This window comes from Molossus molossus, unplaced genomic scaffold (assembly GCF_014108415.1).
Source record: "Molossus molossus isolate mMolMol1 unplaced genomic scaffold, mMolMol1.p scaffold_m16_p_2, whole genome shotgun sequence".
In the NCBI taxonomy this organism is placed as follows: domain Eukaryota; kingdom Metazoa; phylum Chordata; class Mammalia; order Chiroptera; family Molossidae; genus Molossus; species Molossus molossus.
In genome coordinates this window covers 2076928-2089139 of record NW_023425355.1, presented here as the reverse complement: position 1 = coordinate 2089139, position 12212 = coordinate 2076928, and the positions used below count along the sequence as shown (strand labels likewise).

At 53.6% G+C, this 12212-nt stretch overlaps 1 protein-coding gene across 1 annotated transcript; it reads left to right on the top strand.

Moving 5' to 3' along the window:
• Positions 1–4561: 4561 nt before the first annotated feature.
• On the top strand, positions 4562–5849 carry GJB1 (gap junction protein beta 1). Its single transcript, XM_036271471.1, has 2 exons — positions 4562–4634; positions 4982–5849. The coding sequence occupies exon 2, from the start codon at positions 4998–5000 to the stop codon at positions 5847–5849; it is 852 nt and encodes a 283-aa protein (XP_036127364.1). The 5' UTR covers positions 4562–4634; positions 4982–4997.
• The last annotated feature ends 6363 nt before the right edge of the window (positions 5850–12212 follow it).

Here is a 12212-nt window from a genome sequence, read left to right as displayed (position 1 = left end):
CTTCTGCCACCTGTCTCCAGTGTATCCAGTACTTAGTATGCAGTAGATGTCCAGTGAAGACTTATCAATTGACGTATTCATATGCCCAGATTTGGCCAAGGGACGCGGAGGTGGCGTGCAGAAGGCAGGGGACCGGTTTCTGCTGACTTCAGTTATTTCTCTGCTGCCACGCAGGCCACCGAATTAACACAGGGTGCTCGGGTACGTCTTCCTTCAGACTGGACTGATCCCACAGTTAATGGTTAACATTCTTTGTTTACCTTAATGATTGCCAAGACCTATTGCTGCACATGATACACACTGCAGTCCGATTGCCTTGGCCCTGAGGGTAGAAGACCAGTTTTGAAGTGGTTGTAGGGTCTGGGATGGGATTGGAAATACTCTGGTCCATCCCTACGCATTCACGACGTGGACCATAAGCTGAGAGCCAAAGAACACCCGGGCACTGCCCGGTGGGGGAAGTGGTGCCATCCTCTGCTTTGACCTCAAGGTGTCAATCGGCACTGCCCATGCCTGTTTTCCTCCCCAGAGTCGTGTCCTTTTAGAGGCTGGGAGCTGGAAGGGATGGAAGGAAACTTCTCTGCAGCTGCCCCACACACTGAGTTCCCCTGTGGCCAGGGGATGGGGGATGGCTGAGAGCTGTTGATGAGCTCACGTCCATGCAGTTCGGTCTCCCAGATGAGACGGACTAAATGTGGGTACACTGATGACAATGATGCCTGTCTCCCCGGGACAGGACAGTAACTCCGGGCTATGGAATCTGTCTAGCCAAACCCATTGGGAGCTCAGGGGGATCAATCTTATTTAATAATTGTGTGTGTGTGAGGAGGTGGGGCTGGTTAATGTTTGTCTGGTTCCTCTTGGGCTTTGGGCCATATTTGGCTCCGGCCCTGGGTTCTTCGCCCCTCCCCTGGGCTGGGCTGACAGTACCTAGTGGCACGGCGCAGACACGTCTGCAGACGTTCCCGTGAAACAGCAGCAGCTGCAGCCAGGTGAGGAAGTGCGGGTGCTGAGAGCGGTGGACCAGGGGGTGCTGGTGTGGCACAGGGGACACCAGTGGGGGCTGGGGAGAAGCCCTGCTCTTGCCTTCCCTTGGCCTTGGCATTCAGCCACTTGGATCAGTTCTGTGCCTCCCTGTGAGTTGGGGTGAGGCCCCTCCTGCCAGGTGGCAGGCTTGCTTAGCCTCTCTTTGTAGCCCCCAACTCTCATCCCCCGTCCAGGCTCCAAGTTGTTTGCCCTCTCAGTCCTTTTCCTTAGCCAAGGGTTCCCCTCATACACATAGGGCCAAATTCCCAGGGTGAACTGAGGTTCCTCCTGGCACAGGGTGGCCAAGTTCATCTCTTGAGAACATTTCCTGCCACATGGGTTAGGGTTCGGCGGGACCACTGGGCGCTGCTGTTTTCCTCCCCCGATTGGAAGGGAAAGCGGGCACGTGAGCGACACGGGGGCTGCGGGCACATGAGCGCGGCGCACTCCGTAGGTGCAGAGGGCGGCCAGCAGGGCTGAGGCTTGGGGACGCGCATTTCCATCTTCTTGAGGGAGGCGGGCAGACGTAGGCAGAGCTTGGAGGAACTGGCCATTTGGAGGTCTAAAGGGATTGCCTTCCAGCTGTTGGAAAGTTGTTCCAGCTGTTAGGAATGGCATGGCAGGACGCGTGGACTTGGGAAATGAGAGGAGGGAGGATAACAGAGCCGGGAAAGAGGGGTTTGAATGGAGAGAGGGGAGACACGGGTGCCGCAGAGCAGGGGGTAGGGACCCAGCTTTGGTGAGAGACCAACGTGAACCCGACCGGAGCTCCAGGACTTGCTTCCCAGCGGTGTGATGAGCTGCCCCACCTCTCCGAGCCTCCATTGCCTTGTCTAACTAAACACGAAGGCAAAACACACCGGGAACGACACAGAGCACATGAATATCTGGACTTTAACCCAAAGTCAAAAACACGGTTTGGATTTCAAAATCAGGTCCCGCCCCTCGATGTTTTTTAAAATGAAACCCTTGAGATACTAATGTTGACATAAGGATCAGCTCTTCTTCCAAACAGGAGAGCAAAACTTGAGATCCAAGTGCCCACACAAGGGTCCTTAGGGAGCTGCTGGCCATGCCCCAGGAGGCTCAGGAAGATGAGAGGCTGAGAGCTCCAAGAACTAGACACTCAGAGGGGGCCAGGCCGTCTGCGGGGCACCCTGAGGGCCAGAGAGAACAGCTCAACCGTGCTCTGGAGCTTGAGTAGGCAGTGCACGAAAGCTAAGGGAGGGAGAACAGGACAGACCAGGACGCAGCTGAAAGGAAGAGCTGTCAGTCAACAGGAAAGGGGAGAAGCGGCTACAGAAAAATAAAGCCAGGCCAGTGTTGAATCTCCCCGTTTCTGAAAACACAGAAAGGGAATGATTCGTTCCAGCCAAGGTGCTAGAGCTGATGGGACAGAGCGTGGGCTCTGGGGTCAACTTGGCCTGGCTCAAATCCCAGCTCGGTCATGTGCTAGGTGCACAGCCCTTGTGACCCCTTGGACAAATCCCTTCACCTTTCTTTACCTCAGTTTCCTCGTCTGGGACGTGAGGACTGAAAGTCACACCGACCTCGTGGGGTTGTTCGGGGTTTTACATGAGATAGTGCGTGTGGGAGGGCCTGGCACATAATAGGTGCTCAGTAAACGATTATTCTTAATGCGCCTTGACCACATGTTTCTGAATCTGATGTTTCACCGGACAGAACATTTCCTTACAGCTCACCGTGGCGCCTCCAGGAGCGGATCTGCCTTCAGGACCCCAGGCTTGGGAGAAAGGGCACCGGCGCCCTTGTTTCCCTACACTGCCTTGGGCCACAGCATGAACTCACTAGTGATTTTTTTTTGTAAGTTAAATGAAGAAACTTGGTCGAAAGAAACCGTCTATGTCCTGTGGACCGTCTCTTCGTCCCTTAGTTTCTTTCACCCCAATCCCCAACTTTTCCAGTTGCTAATACCTTACCCCTTCCCCTCGGGACAGAGAGGACCGCCCGGAAGTGGATGCGGAGATTCTGCCACAACCAACTGCCCCTGCACCGGGGGCAGGAAATGCCCTGCATTTCCCGCAAGTTCAAGCCTGTGTGTTCTCCTCGCACCCAGTTCCCTGCTTCCAGCGTGACCTCCTTACGACTTAAGGGCAGAAGTGGTGGGAGGTGGGGGGAGGCCTTCTTGCCTACCTAAGGGATAGAGGTGAATTTCTTCCCTAGAGCATCTGGCAAGCTTGGGAAACCAGGAGGTTACACTGCACCCTTGACTTTGGGGCCAGGGCAGCAACGGAACCGTCTGTTCCATCTGAGATGGACACTGTAGGTCAACAGTAGCATTGGGAAGGAAAAAGAGGGGTATTGGGTTTGGCGGCCCACTTAGTCCCCCAAAGCGATATTGTTTTTTCTTCCTGGTAAGGTTCATACTTCCCTTGATCAGCAACTGTGCAAGTGGAGCTAAGAACTTTTGCAGGTTGCTTCATTACCTCCCTGTATAGCCCTGGGTACTAAGGCCGTGTACAGATGAGCAGGCTCAGAGAAGTTCAGTCACTCGCCCAGGGTCACATGAGGTGCAGAACCAGGATTCAAACCCCAAACTGGGTGACTGTTACCTATTCCATCTTCTAACTTTCTACTGATTGCTCAACTCTTTCTTTCTCCTTCTGGCTTATTCTCACCATGTGCTCACCTGTCCACTCTCTGTAGGGGTCCCCTCTCTGTAGGGGTCCCCTTTCCAGAAGCTCAAGGAGAGATATTCGGGGTGTGCTCCATGAGCCTGGATTTGGAATTTGCTCGCAGGTCAACAGCATCCGCATTGACTGTACTTTTACGTGCAGCGTTAGCCTTGGCTTTTGTTGTTACTATCGGCTAGCCTTGACTTTTGCTGACACCATCTGCAAAAGCACAAGTACACTGTGGAGAGAGCCGAGACCTCTGCTTCAGACCCTTCTGTGTTTCATGCTACTCTCACTCTTCCAAGCTGTGTCACCTTGAGTGAGTGACTTAACTTATCCGAGCTGTAGCTTCCTCATCTAGAAAGACTAGGGTAACATCCTTAGAGGCTGGCTAAGTAGGTCAAAAGAAAGAACGTATGGGAAAATGCCTAACGCAGTTCCTGGCTGCGTAGACACGAGCTCCCTCTCCTCTCCTCTAGCTCACCCATACCCTGGAGGGGCTCTGGCCTAGGAAAAATCCCGCACAGCCGAAGCTTCTAGTTCATGGGGAAGGGCCTGGGCCAAGAGTGTCCTGGTTCCCTCGGGTCCCCTCGTACATGTACCTGTATTTGTTACATCTCCTCCCCCTCCACTGCGACCATTCTTCTGGTGGGGCTATGGGGCGGGTGCGGCGACGGACCGGACGGGCACAGAACAGGTGGGTGCAGGCTGGGTGTCCGGCCTGGGACACAAGTGCTCTGTGTGGAGGGTGGGCGGAAGTCAGGGCGTTTGATCTGAATTCTAAAGGGCGTTGTTCAGAGCCCCACAAAGGTCCCATTGTGCAGACACTGGGTATAAAGCAGCATATGACTCCCCAGCACCGGGCGCCGATGAATTGGGACGCAGGCGCGGACCCGGGGACCACTCCCCCGGCACAGACATGAGACCATAGGGGACCTGTCTGGGTGGCCTCAGGGACAGGCGCTCCCCAAGGTAACGGGGCTTTGGGGGTTCGCCCCAGGTTCAAAGTTAAGGAGCTGGAGGATGGGGAGCTAAAGAGGATGGCTGAGGGCAGAAGATGGGCCTGGCAGAGAAAGGGGCTAGAGAGGAAGGAATGTTGGATGCAAGCGCAAAAGGGAGCTGGGGCTCAGGGAAGTCGAGGCGAATGAGTGAGAGAGGAGGCGAGGCCGGCAGGGGCGATGGGGTGATGCGGACAGCTCTGACTACCCTTTCTTTCCTGACACCGGCTCTCTCGGAAGGGCTGAGCGTGTCAGCCGGTGTCATGGTGGCCACCTTCCGCCCCCGCCCTGACAGCTTGCTTTGTGGCTCCTGTCTTACAGGGGTGAATGAGGCAGGATGAACTGGGCAGGCTTGTACACCGTGCTCAGCGGCGTGAACCGGCATTCCACAGCCATCGGCCGAGTGTGGCTGTCGGTCATCTTCATCTTCAGGATCATGGTGCTGGTGGTGGCCGCAGAGAGTGTGTGGGGTGACGAGAAGTCTTCCTTCATCTGCAACACCCTCCAGCCCGGCTGCAACAGCGTCTGCTACGACCACTTCTTCCCCATCTCCCACGTGCGGCTGTGGTCCCTGCAGCTCATCTTGGTTTCCACGCCGGCGCTGCTCGTGGCCATGCACGTGGCCCACCAGCAGCACATAGAGAAGAAAATGCTGCGGCTCGAGGGCCACGGTGACCCCCTGCACCTGGAGGAGGTGAAGAGGCACAAGGTCCACATCTCAGGGACATTGTGGTGGACCTATGTCATCAGTGTGGTCTGCCGGCTGCTGTTCGAGGCCGCCTTCATGTACGTGTTCTATCTGCTCTACCCCGGCTACGCCATGGTGCGGCTGGTCAAGTGCGAGGCCTACCCCTGCCCCAACACGGTGGACTGCTTCGTGTCCCGCCCCACGGAGAAGACGGTCTTCACCGTCTTCATGCTGGTGGCCTCCGGCATCTGCATCGTCCTCAACGTGGCGGAAGTGGTATACCTCATCATCAGGGCCTGTGCCCGCCGGGCCCGGCGCCGCTCCAATCCGCCCTCCCGCAAGGGCTCGGGCTTCGGCCACCGCCTGTCACCTGAGCACAAGCAGAACGAGATCAACAAGCTGCTGAGCGAGCAGGACGGCTCCCTGAAAGACATACTGCGACGCAGCCCCGGCACGGGGGCCGGGCTGGCCGAGAAGAGCGACCGCTGCTCTGCCTGCTGATGCCAAGCGCCAGGCGCCCTCCCGCCCTGCCCCCACCCCGTCCCGTCCTGGGCCTCCTTCTCCTCGACGGTGCACAGGCCTCTGCCTGCCAGGGAGAGAGCCCATCAGAACCTGCCTTCCGGCCCCACTCCCCTTCCTCCCAGGGCCTCTGTCTGCGGCCAGTGCCAGTGTTCAAGGTTATTGGGGGCACTCTTGTTGCCTGGACCCCTTCCTCTTCCCTCTCCTCTCTGGGGCCACTGGGGACCAGAGCTAGGATGCTCTGCAGTATCTCCGATTATGAAACTAATCTTAACCCTGTGCTGTCAGGTACCCTATTTCTGGAGTCGCATCGGTGGGGAGGGAAGTCAGCGAGTAGAGGGAGGGGGTGCTGCGGACGCGTGGGTGGAGGGGGAACAGCTGCCTCAAGGAAAAGGAGGACAAGTCTGGAGTGGAGGGCGAGGGAGGGAGACAGAAGCAGGCAAATAAATCCGAGTGGGAGTTGCTCAGGGCTGCTTTGCCTCTAGTCCCCAAGGCCTCCCTGTGCCTGAAATGTTACACATTAAACAGAATTTTGCAGTAAATGAAGGGGTGGCTTGTGTGTTTGTCAAGTGCTTTCTCCCGCAGCCTCTGGCCTGCCCCTGGCTGAGCTGCCTCGGCTGCTGCTGGCCAAGGAAGGAATGGACGCGGAGCAGGGCCACCCGAGGCCGGAAGCTGGAACGAGGGACCGCAGCCCTCCTGGCCCCAAAGCCGGCCCGGGCTCTTCTGCCCTGGGCTCCGTTGCTCGGTCTTGGGGTTTTGTATTTTTTTTTTTTCCTCTTCATTTTGTAATAACATCTTCATTGGGATCTAATTCACTTACTCCCTTCCCCTGCTTTTATTTATTTATTATCCATGTTAGGCACGCAGTTTACTGAGTTTGGGTAACTGTGTGAAGTTTTGTAAACATGAGCACGATATATTATAAACCAGTGACATTACCTCGAAAAGTTTCCTTGGGCCCCTTCCTCTGATGTTGAAAAGACTAAAATGAGGACTGCCTCCAGGGAAGCGGGAAATGATAGAGAAATTGTGCGGGTCTTTGAGCGGAGCGCACATTCCCTGGGTACCTTGGGAGAAGCGTGTAGTCCCTTTCCTGCATCGAAAGTCAGCATTCTAAGCAAAGGAACGCCTGCAGCCGCCCATCCAATTGTGCAATGACTTTGACCCATTTCCTCTGCATCTAGCCCCTAATCTCCCCTCCTCCCCTTTGAGCCTCAGGGATCAATGCCACCCACCCCAGAGATATCTCCCCCCACCCACGTCCGACACTGCATAGCAACAGTGTCCTCTCCAGCATCCCTCTGCAAAGCCGTCTGCTGTGGAGGGAAAAGCCCCAGGCTGGGACCTGACAGAGCTGGGTTCCGGTCCTGCTTCTGTCACTCATTAGCAAGGCATGCCTTTCTCCAAGCCTCAGTTTCCCTGTGAGCAAATAGGGCTGGCCCCACACATCTCTGAGCTCCCCGTAACACTCCATGCCTCTGGAATTCTGAAAAGCCTTCCCCTGCCTCGCCGGGGGTTTCCCCTCTCAGGGTTGCTGCCCTGGCCAATGGCCCCTCAGAGGAAAAGTAACCCCCTCCTGCGAGGAGATCTCTCTCCTCAGCTTTCCTACCTCCTAACAGAAAAAGCGATCCGCCACTCCCTCTCAGAGTGCTGGCTCCACATGGCGAGTCGAGAAAGGAAGAGAAAAGCAGGCAGAATCTTATCGGAATTGCTTTCCCCTAATAACAGTCTCTCCTTCCTCCAGAAAGCATGGGAGGTGTTCTCCGGGCAGGCTGTTTGTCCTTTAGAATAAGAGAGACAGAGCATAGACCTTTCCCCCACAGTCAGCAATCTGAGAGCTTCCTCCTCTCTTAAAAGAGACACATTCCTTTCCTGGGAGAAATGTCCTTCCTCCTTGGAAACCAACATCAGCCCTGTCAGAGGGGGTCCACACCCCCTCGCGGCAGGAGAGATTCCCTTTCTTTCAGAAACCCATCCACCCCTTGCCCACAACACTACACACGGGAGCATCACCTCTCGGTCCAAAAGGCCATCAAGAGAGAGATTTTGTTTTTGTATTTTTTTTTAATTTTGTTTTTTATCTTTATTGTTGAAAGTATTACAGATGTCCCCTTTTCCCCCCTATTGACCCCCTCCTCCCCACTCTCACCCCCCTCCTGCTTTCCCCAAACCATCGTCTGTGTCCACTGCTCGTGCATATATGCATATGGGTTCATAGAAGTTCTTTGATTTTCTTTTTGAAATTGCCCTCCGCACACCGAGAAATGCTAAATCCATCGCCACCTCCAAAATTGTCTTTCTTTTCAAAAGATTCTACAAATCCCCTTTGGAAAGAGCTCCAAGTCCAGATCGAGGCTTTCTTCTCCAGGGGGCAGTGGTGGGACAATGAAGCTACACTCAGATGGGTGTTCCCGTCACCAGGAGGCCACTGGCTCTCGCGTCCCGCGAAGCAGGCGGGAGCAGGCCACAGGAAGCGTGAGCCGAGCCAGTGTACACACTGTCGCAGGGAGGGAGGAGGAAGAGTAGAGGGAACCCCGGGACTGCCTCTTTTTATTTGAGGCTCTGCTCACAGGGGTGTAAGGGAGAAACAGGAAGCAGATGGAGCTTCATTCTTGCCACACAGTAGACACTGTATTGAGTAATCAGGGTGGCGAAGGGGACAGTGGAATCGGGAGACCTGGGTGTCCATTCATTAGCTCCGTCCCCTTGGACACCTTATACTTACCCTCTCCGAGTCTGTTTCCTCATCTGCAATGTAAGGTTGATAATAACCTTTCTGCCTCTGTCACAGAGCTTTGTGACATTCATGCAAGGCCCAGCTACGAACTGTAAAGGAGGGGAAGATACATCAGAAGCACTAAGACCACAGCCTTAAGGCTAAAACTTGCGACGAACCAGAAAGGAGTGAGGCAGGTTGAGCTAGGCCGGAGCTGCTGGAAAGAACTTGGCAGTAACAGTGTTAGCTCCCCCAGGGAACAGCCAGCAGGCCAACCAGCAAGGTCCAAGAGATGTTGCAAACTTCTCCTGAGTGTGATCCACCTAAGGGGGCAGAAAGAGCCTAATAACAGGACTTTCTAACACACTCTCGTGCGTGTTCTCGGTGCTGTTAAGAACATGTGTGGTCTTTTGGAGGCATCTGTAGGCAGAGCTACTGGGAGCTTGGGGCTAAGGGGCAGAGTCAGCCCCTGGCTGAAGTAGGAGAGTAGTAAAAGTCCCAGCCGGCTGAGATGGGATTTCAAAGCAGGCTGCAGTATCCATAGAGAATTGGCATAGCAACCATGGACTGATGTGGAGGCCCAATCAGATAGCCTGGGCGCACACAGTGGCAGCTAGAGGATGTCTGCTCCGTCTACTGATTCCACGATACTTAAATGCCAGCCTAACCTGTGGGGGGGAAGGGGCTATAAATACCCACTAAGCTGGGCCCCCTTTGATTTCTGGACTAGGCCAGGCGGAACCTGTCAGGTGGGAATAGGATTGGGCCATTGTGGGGAAGGGGAATAAAGCAGGCAAAAAACATACATATCTGAAAGGCAGTGATGCTGTCTTCAGATTCAGACTAATAATCCGCTGTGGGGGGTTAAGGATGGGGTAGCTACAGGGGAGGTGGGGAAGACAAGCTGACCAGCTTACGATGGGCCTTATCTGTCACTGTCAGGGGTTAAGACTGTCCTATAGGTAGTGGAAACCATGAGGGTTATGAGTCGGGAAGTGCCAGTTTCAGATTTGTGGTCTGGGAGCTCAGTCCGGCTGCCACACGGAAAGTAGATTAGGGATTGGGAAGAGAAAAGGCAGAATGACCAGCTATGTATAGTCCAAGGAGGGCCCATAAGACTCAGACAGTGGCAGAAGGAATAAGAGAAGACAAATGTGAGGGACACGTTGTAGAATCTCCAACAGGGAGATGGAGGAGCCAAAGTCAATTGGGTCATTTCCTTCCCCTTCCTTGATGGGCAGATACCTAATCATCCAAGACTCAGCTCCAATGTCATTTACTATGTGAAGCTTTCAACTGTCTCCTCTTCGACCCCCACCAGTCCCTCTGCGAGAATGGGTCTCCCTCCGCTTCCGAATTTCTGCTGGGCTTTGTAGTATATGTTAATTAGGGCACTTATCCAATTGTGTGGTAATTACACCCGGGCTGGTTTGGCTCAGCGGTTAGAGCATCAGTCTGCTGGCTGAAGGGTCTCAATTCAATTCCAGTCAAGGACACGTACCTGGGTTGCAGGTTTGATCCCCAGCCACGGTCAGGGTCATGCTGGAAGCTATCAATTGATGTATCTCTCTTACATCAATGTTTCTCTCTGTGTCTCCCTCTCACTCTCTAAAACATCAATTGAAAAAATATCCTTGGGTGAGGATTAACAACAACAACAAAAATGTTTTAATTGTGTGGTAATTACTTGCACAATCTTAACACACAAGAGGTACCGAGCCTGTTGGATTACGGGCAGTAGGGACAGGATATAGGCATGTGCCATGGTTCAGCATCTTGAAAGAGTAGCGTGTGCTCAGTGTGACTAGAGCAGCGAATGCATGGGATTGGGCAGAGGTCGTAGCAGATGGTGAGACTGGCAAAGGAGGTTGGAGCCAGTTCATGAAGGGTCTCCTGTACTGTGCATAGAAGTTTGCGCAGGAGTTTGAAGTCTCAGTTATCACATGAAACCCTTATGACTTCCAAGTCAGGCCCGTGCTATACTTACAGGTGATTCTGTACTCATAATTATAGACTGACTGCGGAGACCTTGAAGAGAGCCAGGTCAGGGCAGATCTTTGCACAAATTAGTACATTAAGCCCAGCTGTGTGACTCAGTTGATTGGGTGTTGCCCTGTGCACTGAAAGGTCGCCAGTTCGATTCCCAGTCCAGGCACATCCCTGGGTTATGGGCTCAATCCTCAGTAGGGGACGTGCAGGAGGCAGTCAGTAGATGTTTCTCTCTCTCTCTCTCTCTCTCTCAATCAATCAATAAAAACTTTTTTGGGGGGGGGTACATGCCCCTAGCAGGAACTGAACCTGGGACTTTCTGGTCCGCAAGCCGACACTCCAACCACTGAGCCAAACCAGCCAGGGCAATAAAAACATATATATATATTTTTTTATTCTCACCGAGGACACTTTTCCATTTTCTGTTCAGACAGAGTGGGAGGGAGAGAGAGGAAGAGAGAGAGAGAGAAACATCGATGTGAAAGGGACACATGGAGTGGCTGCCACCCGCACGACCAACCAGGGCCGGGGACAAACTGCAACTGAGGTACGTGCCCTTAGCGGGAACCGAACCCAACCCGGGTCTCTCTGGACCACAGGCCGATGCTCTAACCACTTAGCAACCCGGCCAGGACTAAAAACATTTTTTTTAAATATAGATCCATTAAGGTTGATGGTGAACTGTGGAAGAAAGAGCCGTGATTTAACAGTGGGCTTCAAGGAGAAAGGGTATTTGACACAGGATGGTAACAACCGTTTTCCATCCCCACCGAAGTCTCTCTGAAAAGTCAGTGTAGCATAGTGATTAAGAGCAGGTCCACTGCCTATGTGTGCGACTTCAGTGAAGTTACTCAGTCCCTCTGTCATACAGACAATGATAGTCCCTACGTCCTGGGCTGTAGTGAGGTTAAGTGTGCGCATTGTATGTAAAGCGCTTGGAAGAGGGCCTCATTGATAGGAAGTTGTGTGTACACGTGTGTGCTGCTGGGATTTCATCTCTGTCTTTTCCATCCTCCAGCTATTCACCAACTCTCTCAAACACTGAGCTAAACTCTTTGCTGCACTTAATTAACATGCTTTCTGGATTCTTTTTTTTTTTTTTTTAGTGGTACGTGCTCCTAGCGGCAACTGAACCCAGGACTCTCTGGTCCGCAGGTCGACACTCAACCGCTGAGCCAAACCAGCCAGGGCTTGATTCTTCTTTCTATAATTTTTTCCCCTGTATTTATTTTAGAAGGAGAGGAAGTGAGAAGGAGAGAGAGAGAGAAACATCAATGAGAGTGAGCATCGATTGGCTGCCTCCTGCATGCTCCCCACTGGGGATTTGGCCCACAACCTGGGCACGTGCCCTGACCAGGAATCGAACTGGCAACCTCTTGGTGCATGGGTCGATGCTCTACCACTGAGCCACACTAGCCGGACGCTTTCTTGATTCTTTTTTTTTTCTTTATTGATTTTTAGAGAGGAAGGGAGAGGGAGAGAGAGATAGAAACATGGATGAAAGAGAACATCGATTGGCTCCCTCCTGCATGCCCCCCACTGGGGATCGGGCCCACAACCTGGGCATGTGCCCTGACCGGGAATCGAACCAACGACCTCGTGGTGCATGGGTCGACGCTCAACCACTGAGCCACACCGGC

Coding starts and splice junctions, on each gene's coding strand:
- GJB1 (XM_036271471.1), top strand. CDS start 4,998: ATGAACTGGGCAGGCTTGTACACCGTGCTCAGCGGCGTGAACCGGCAT.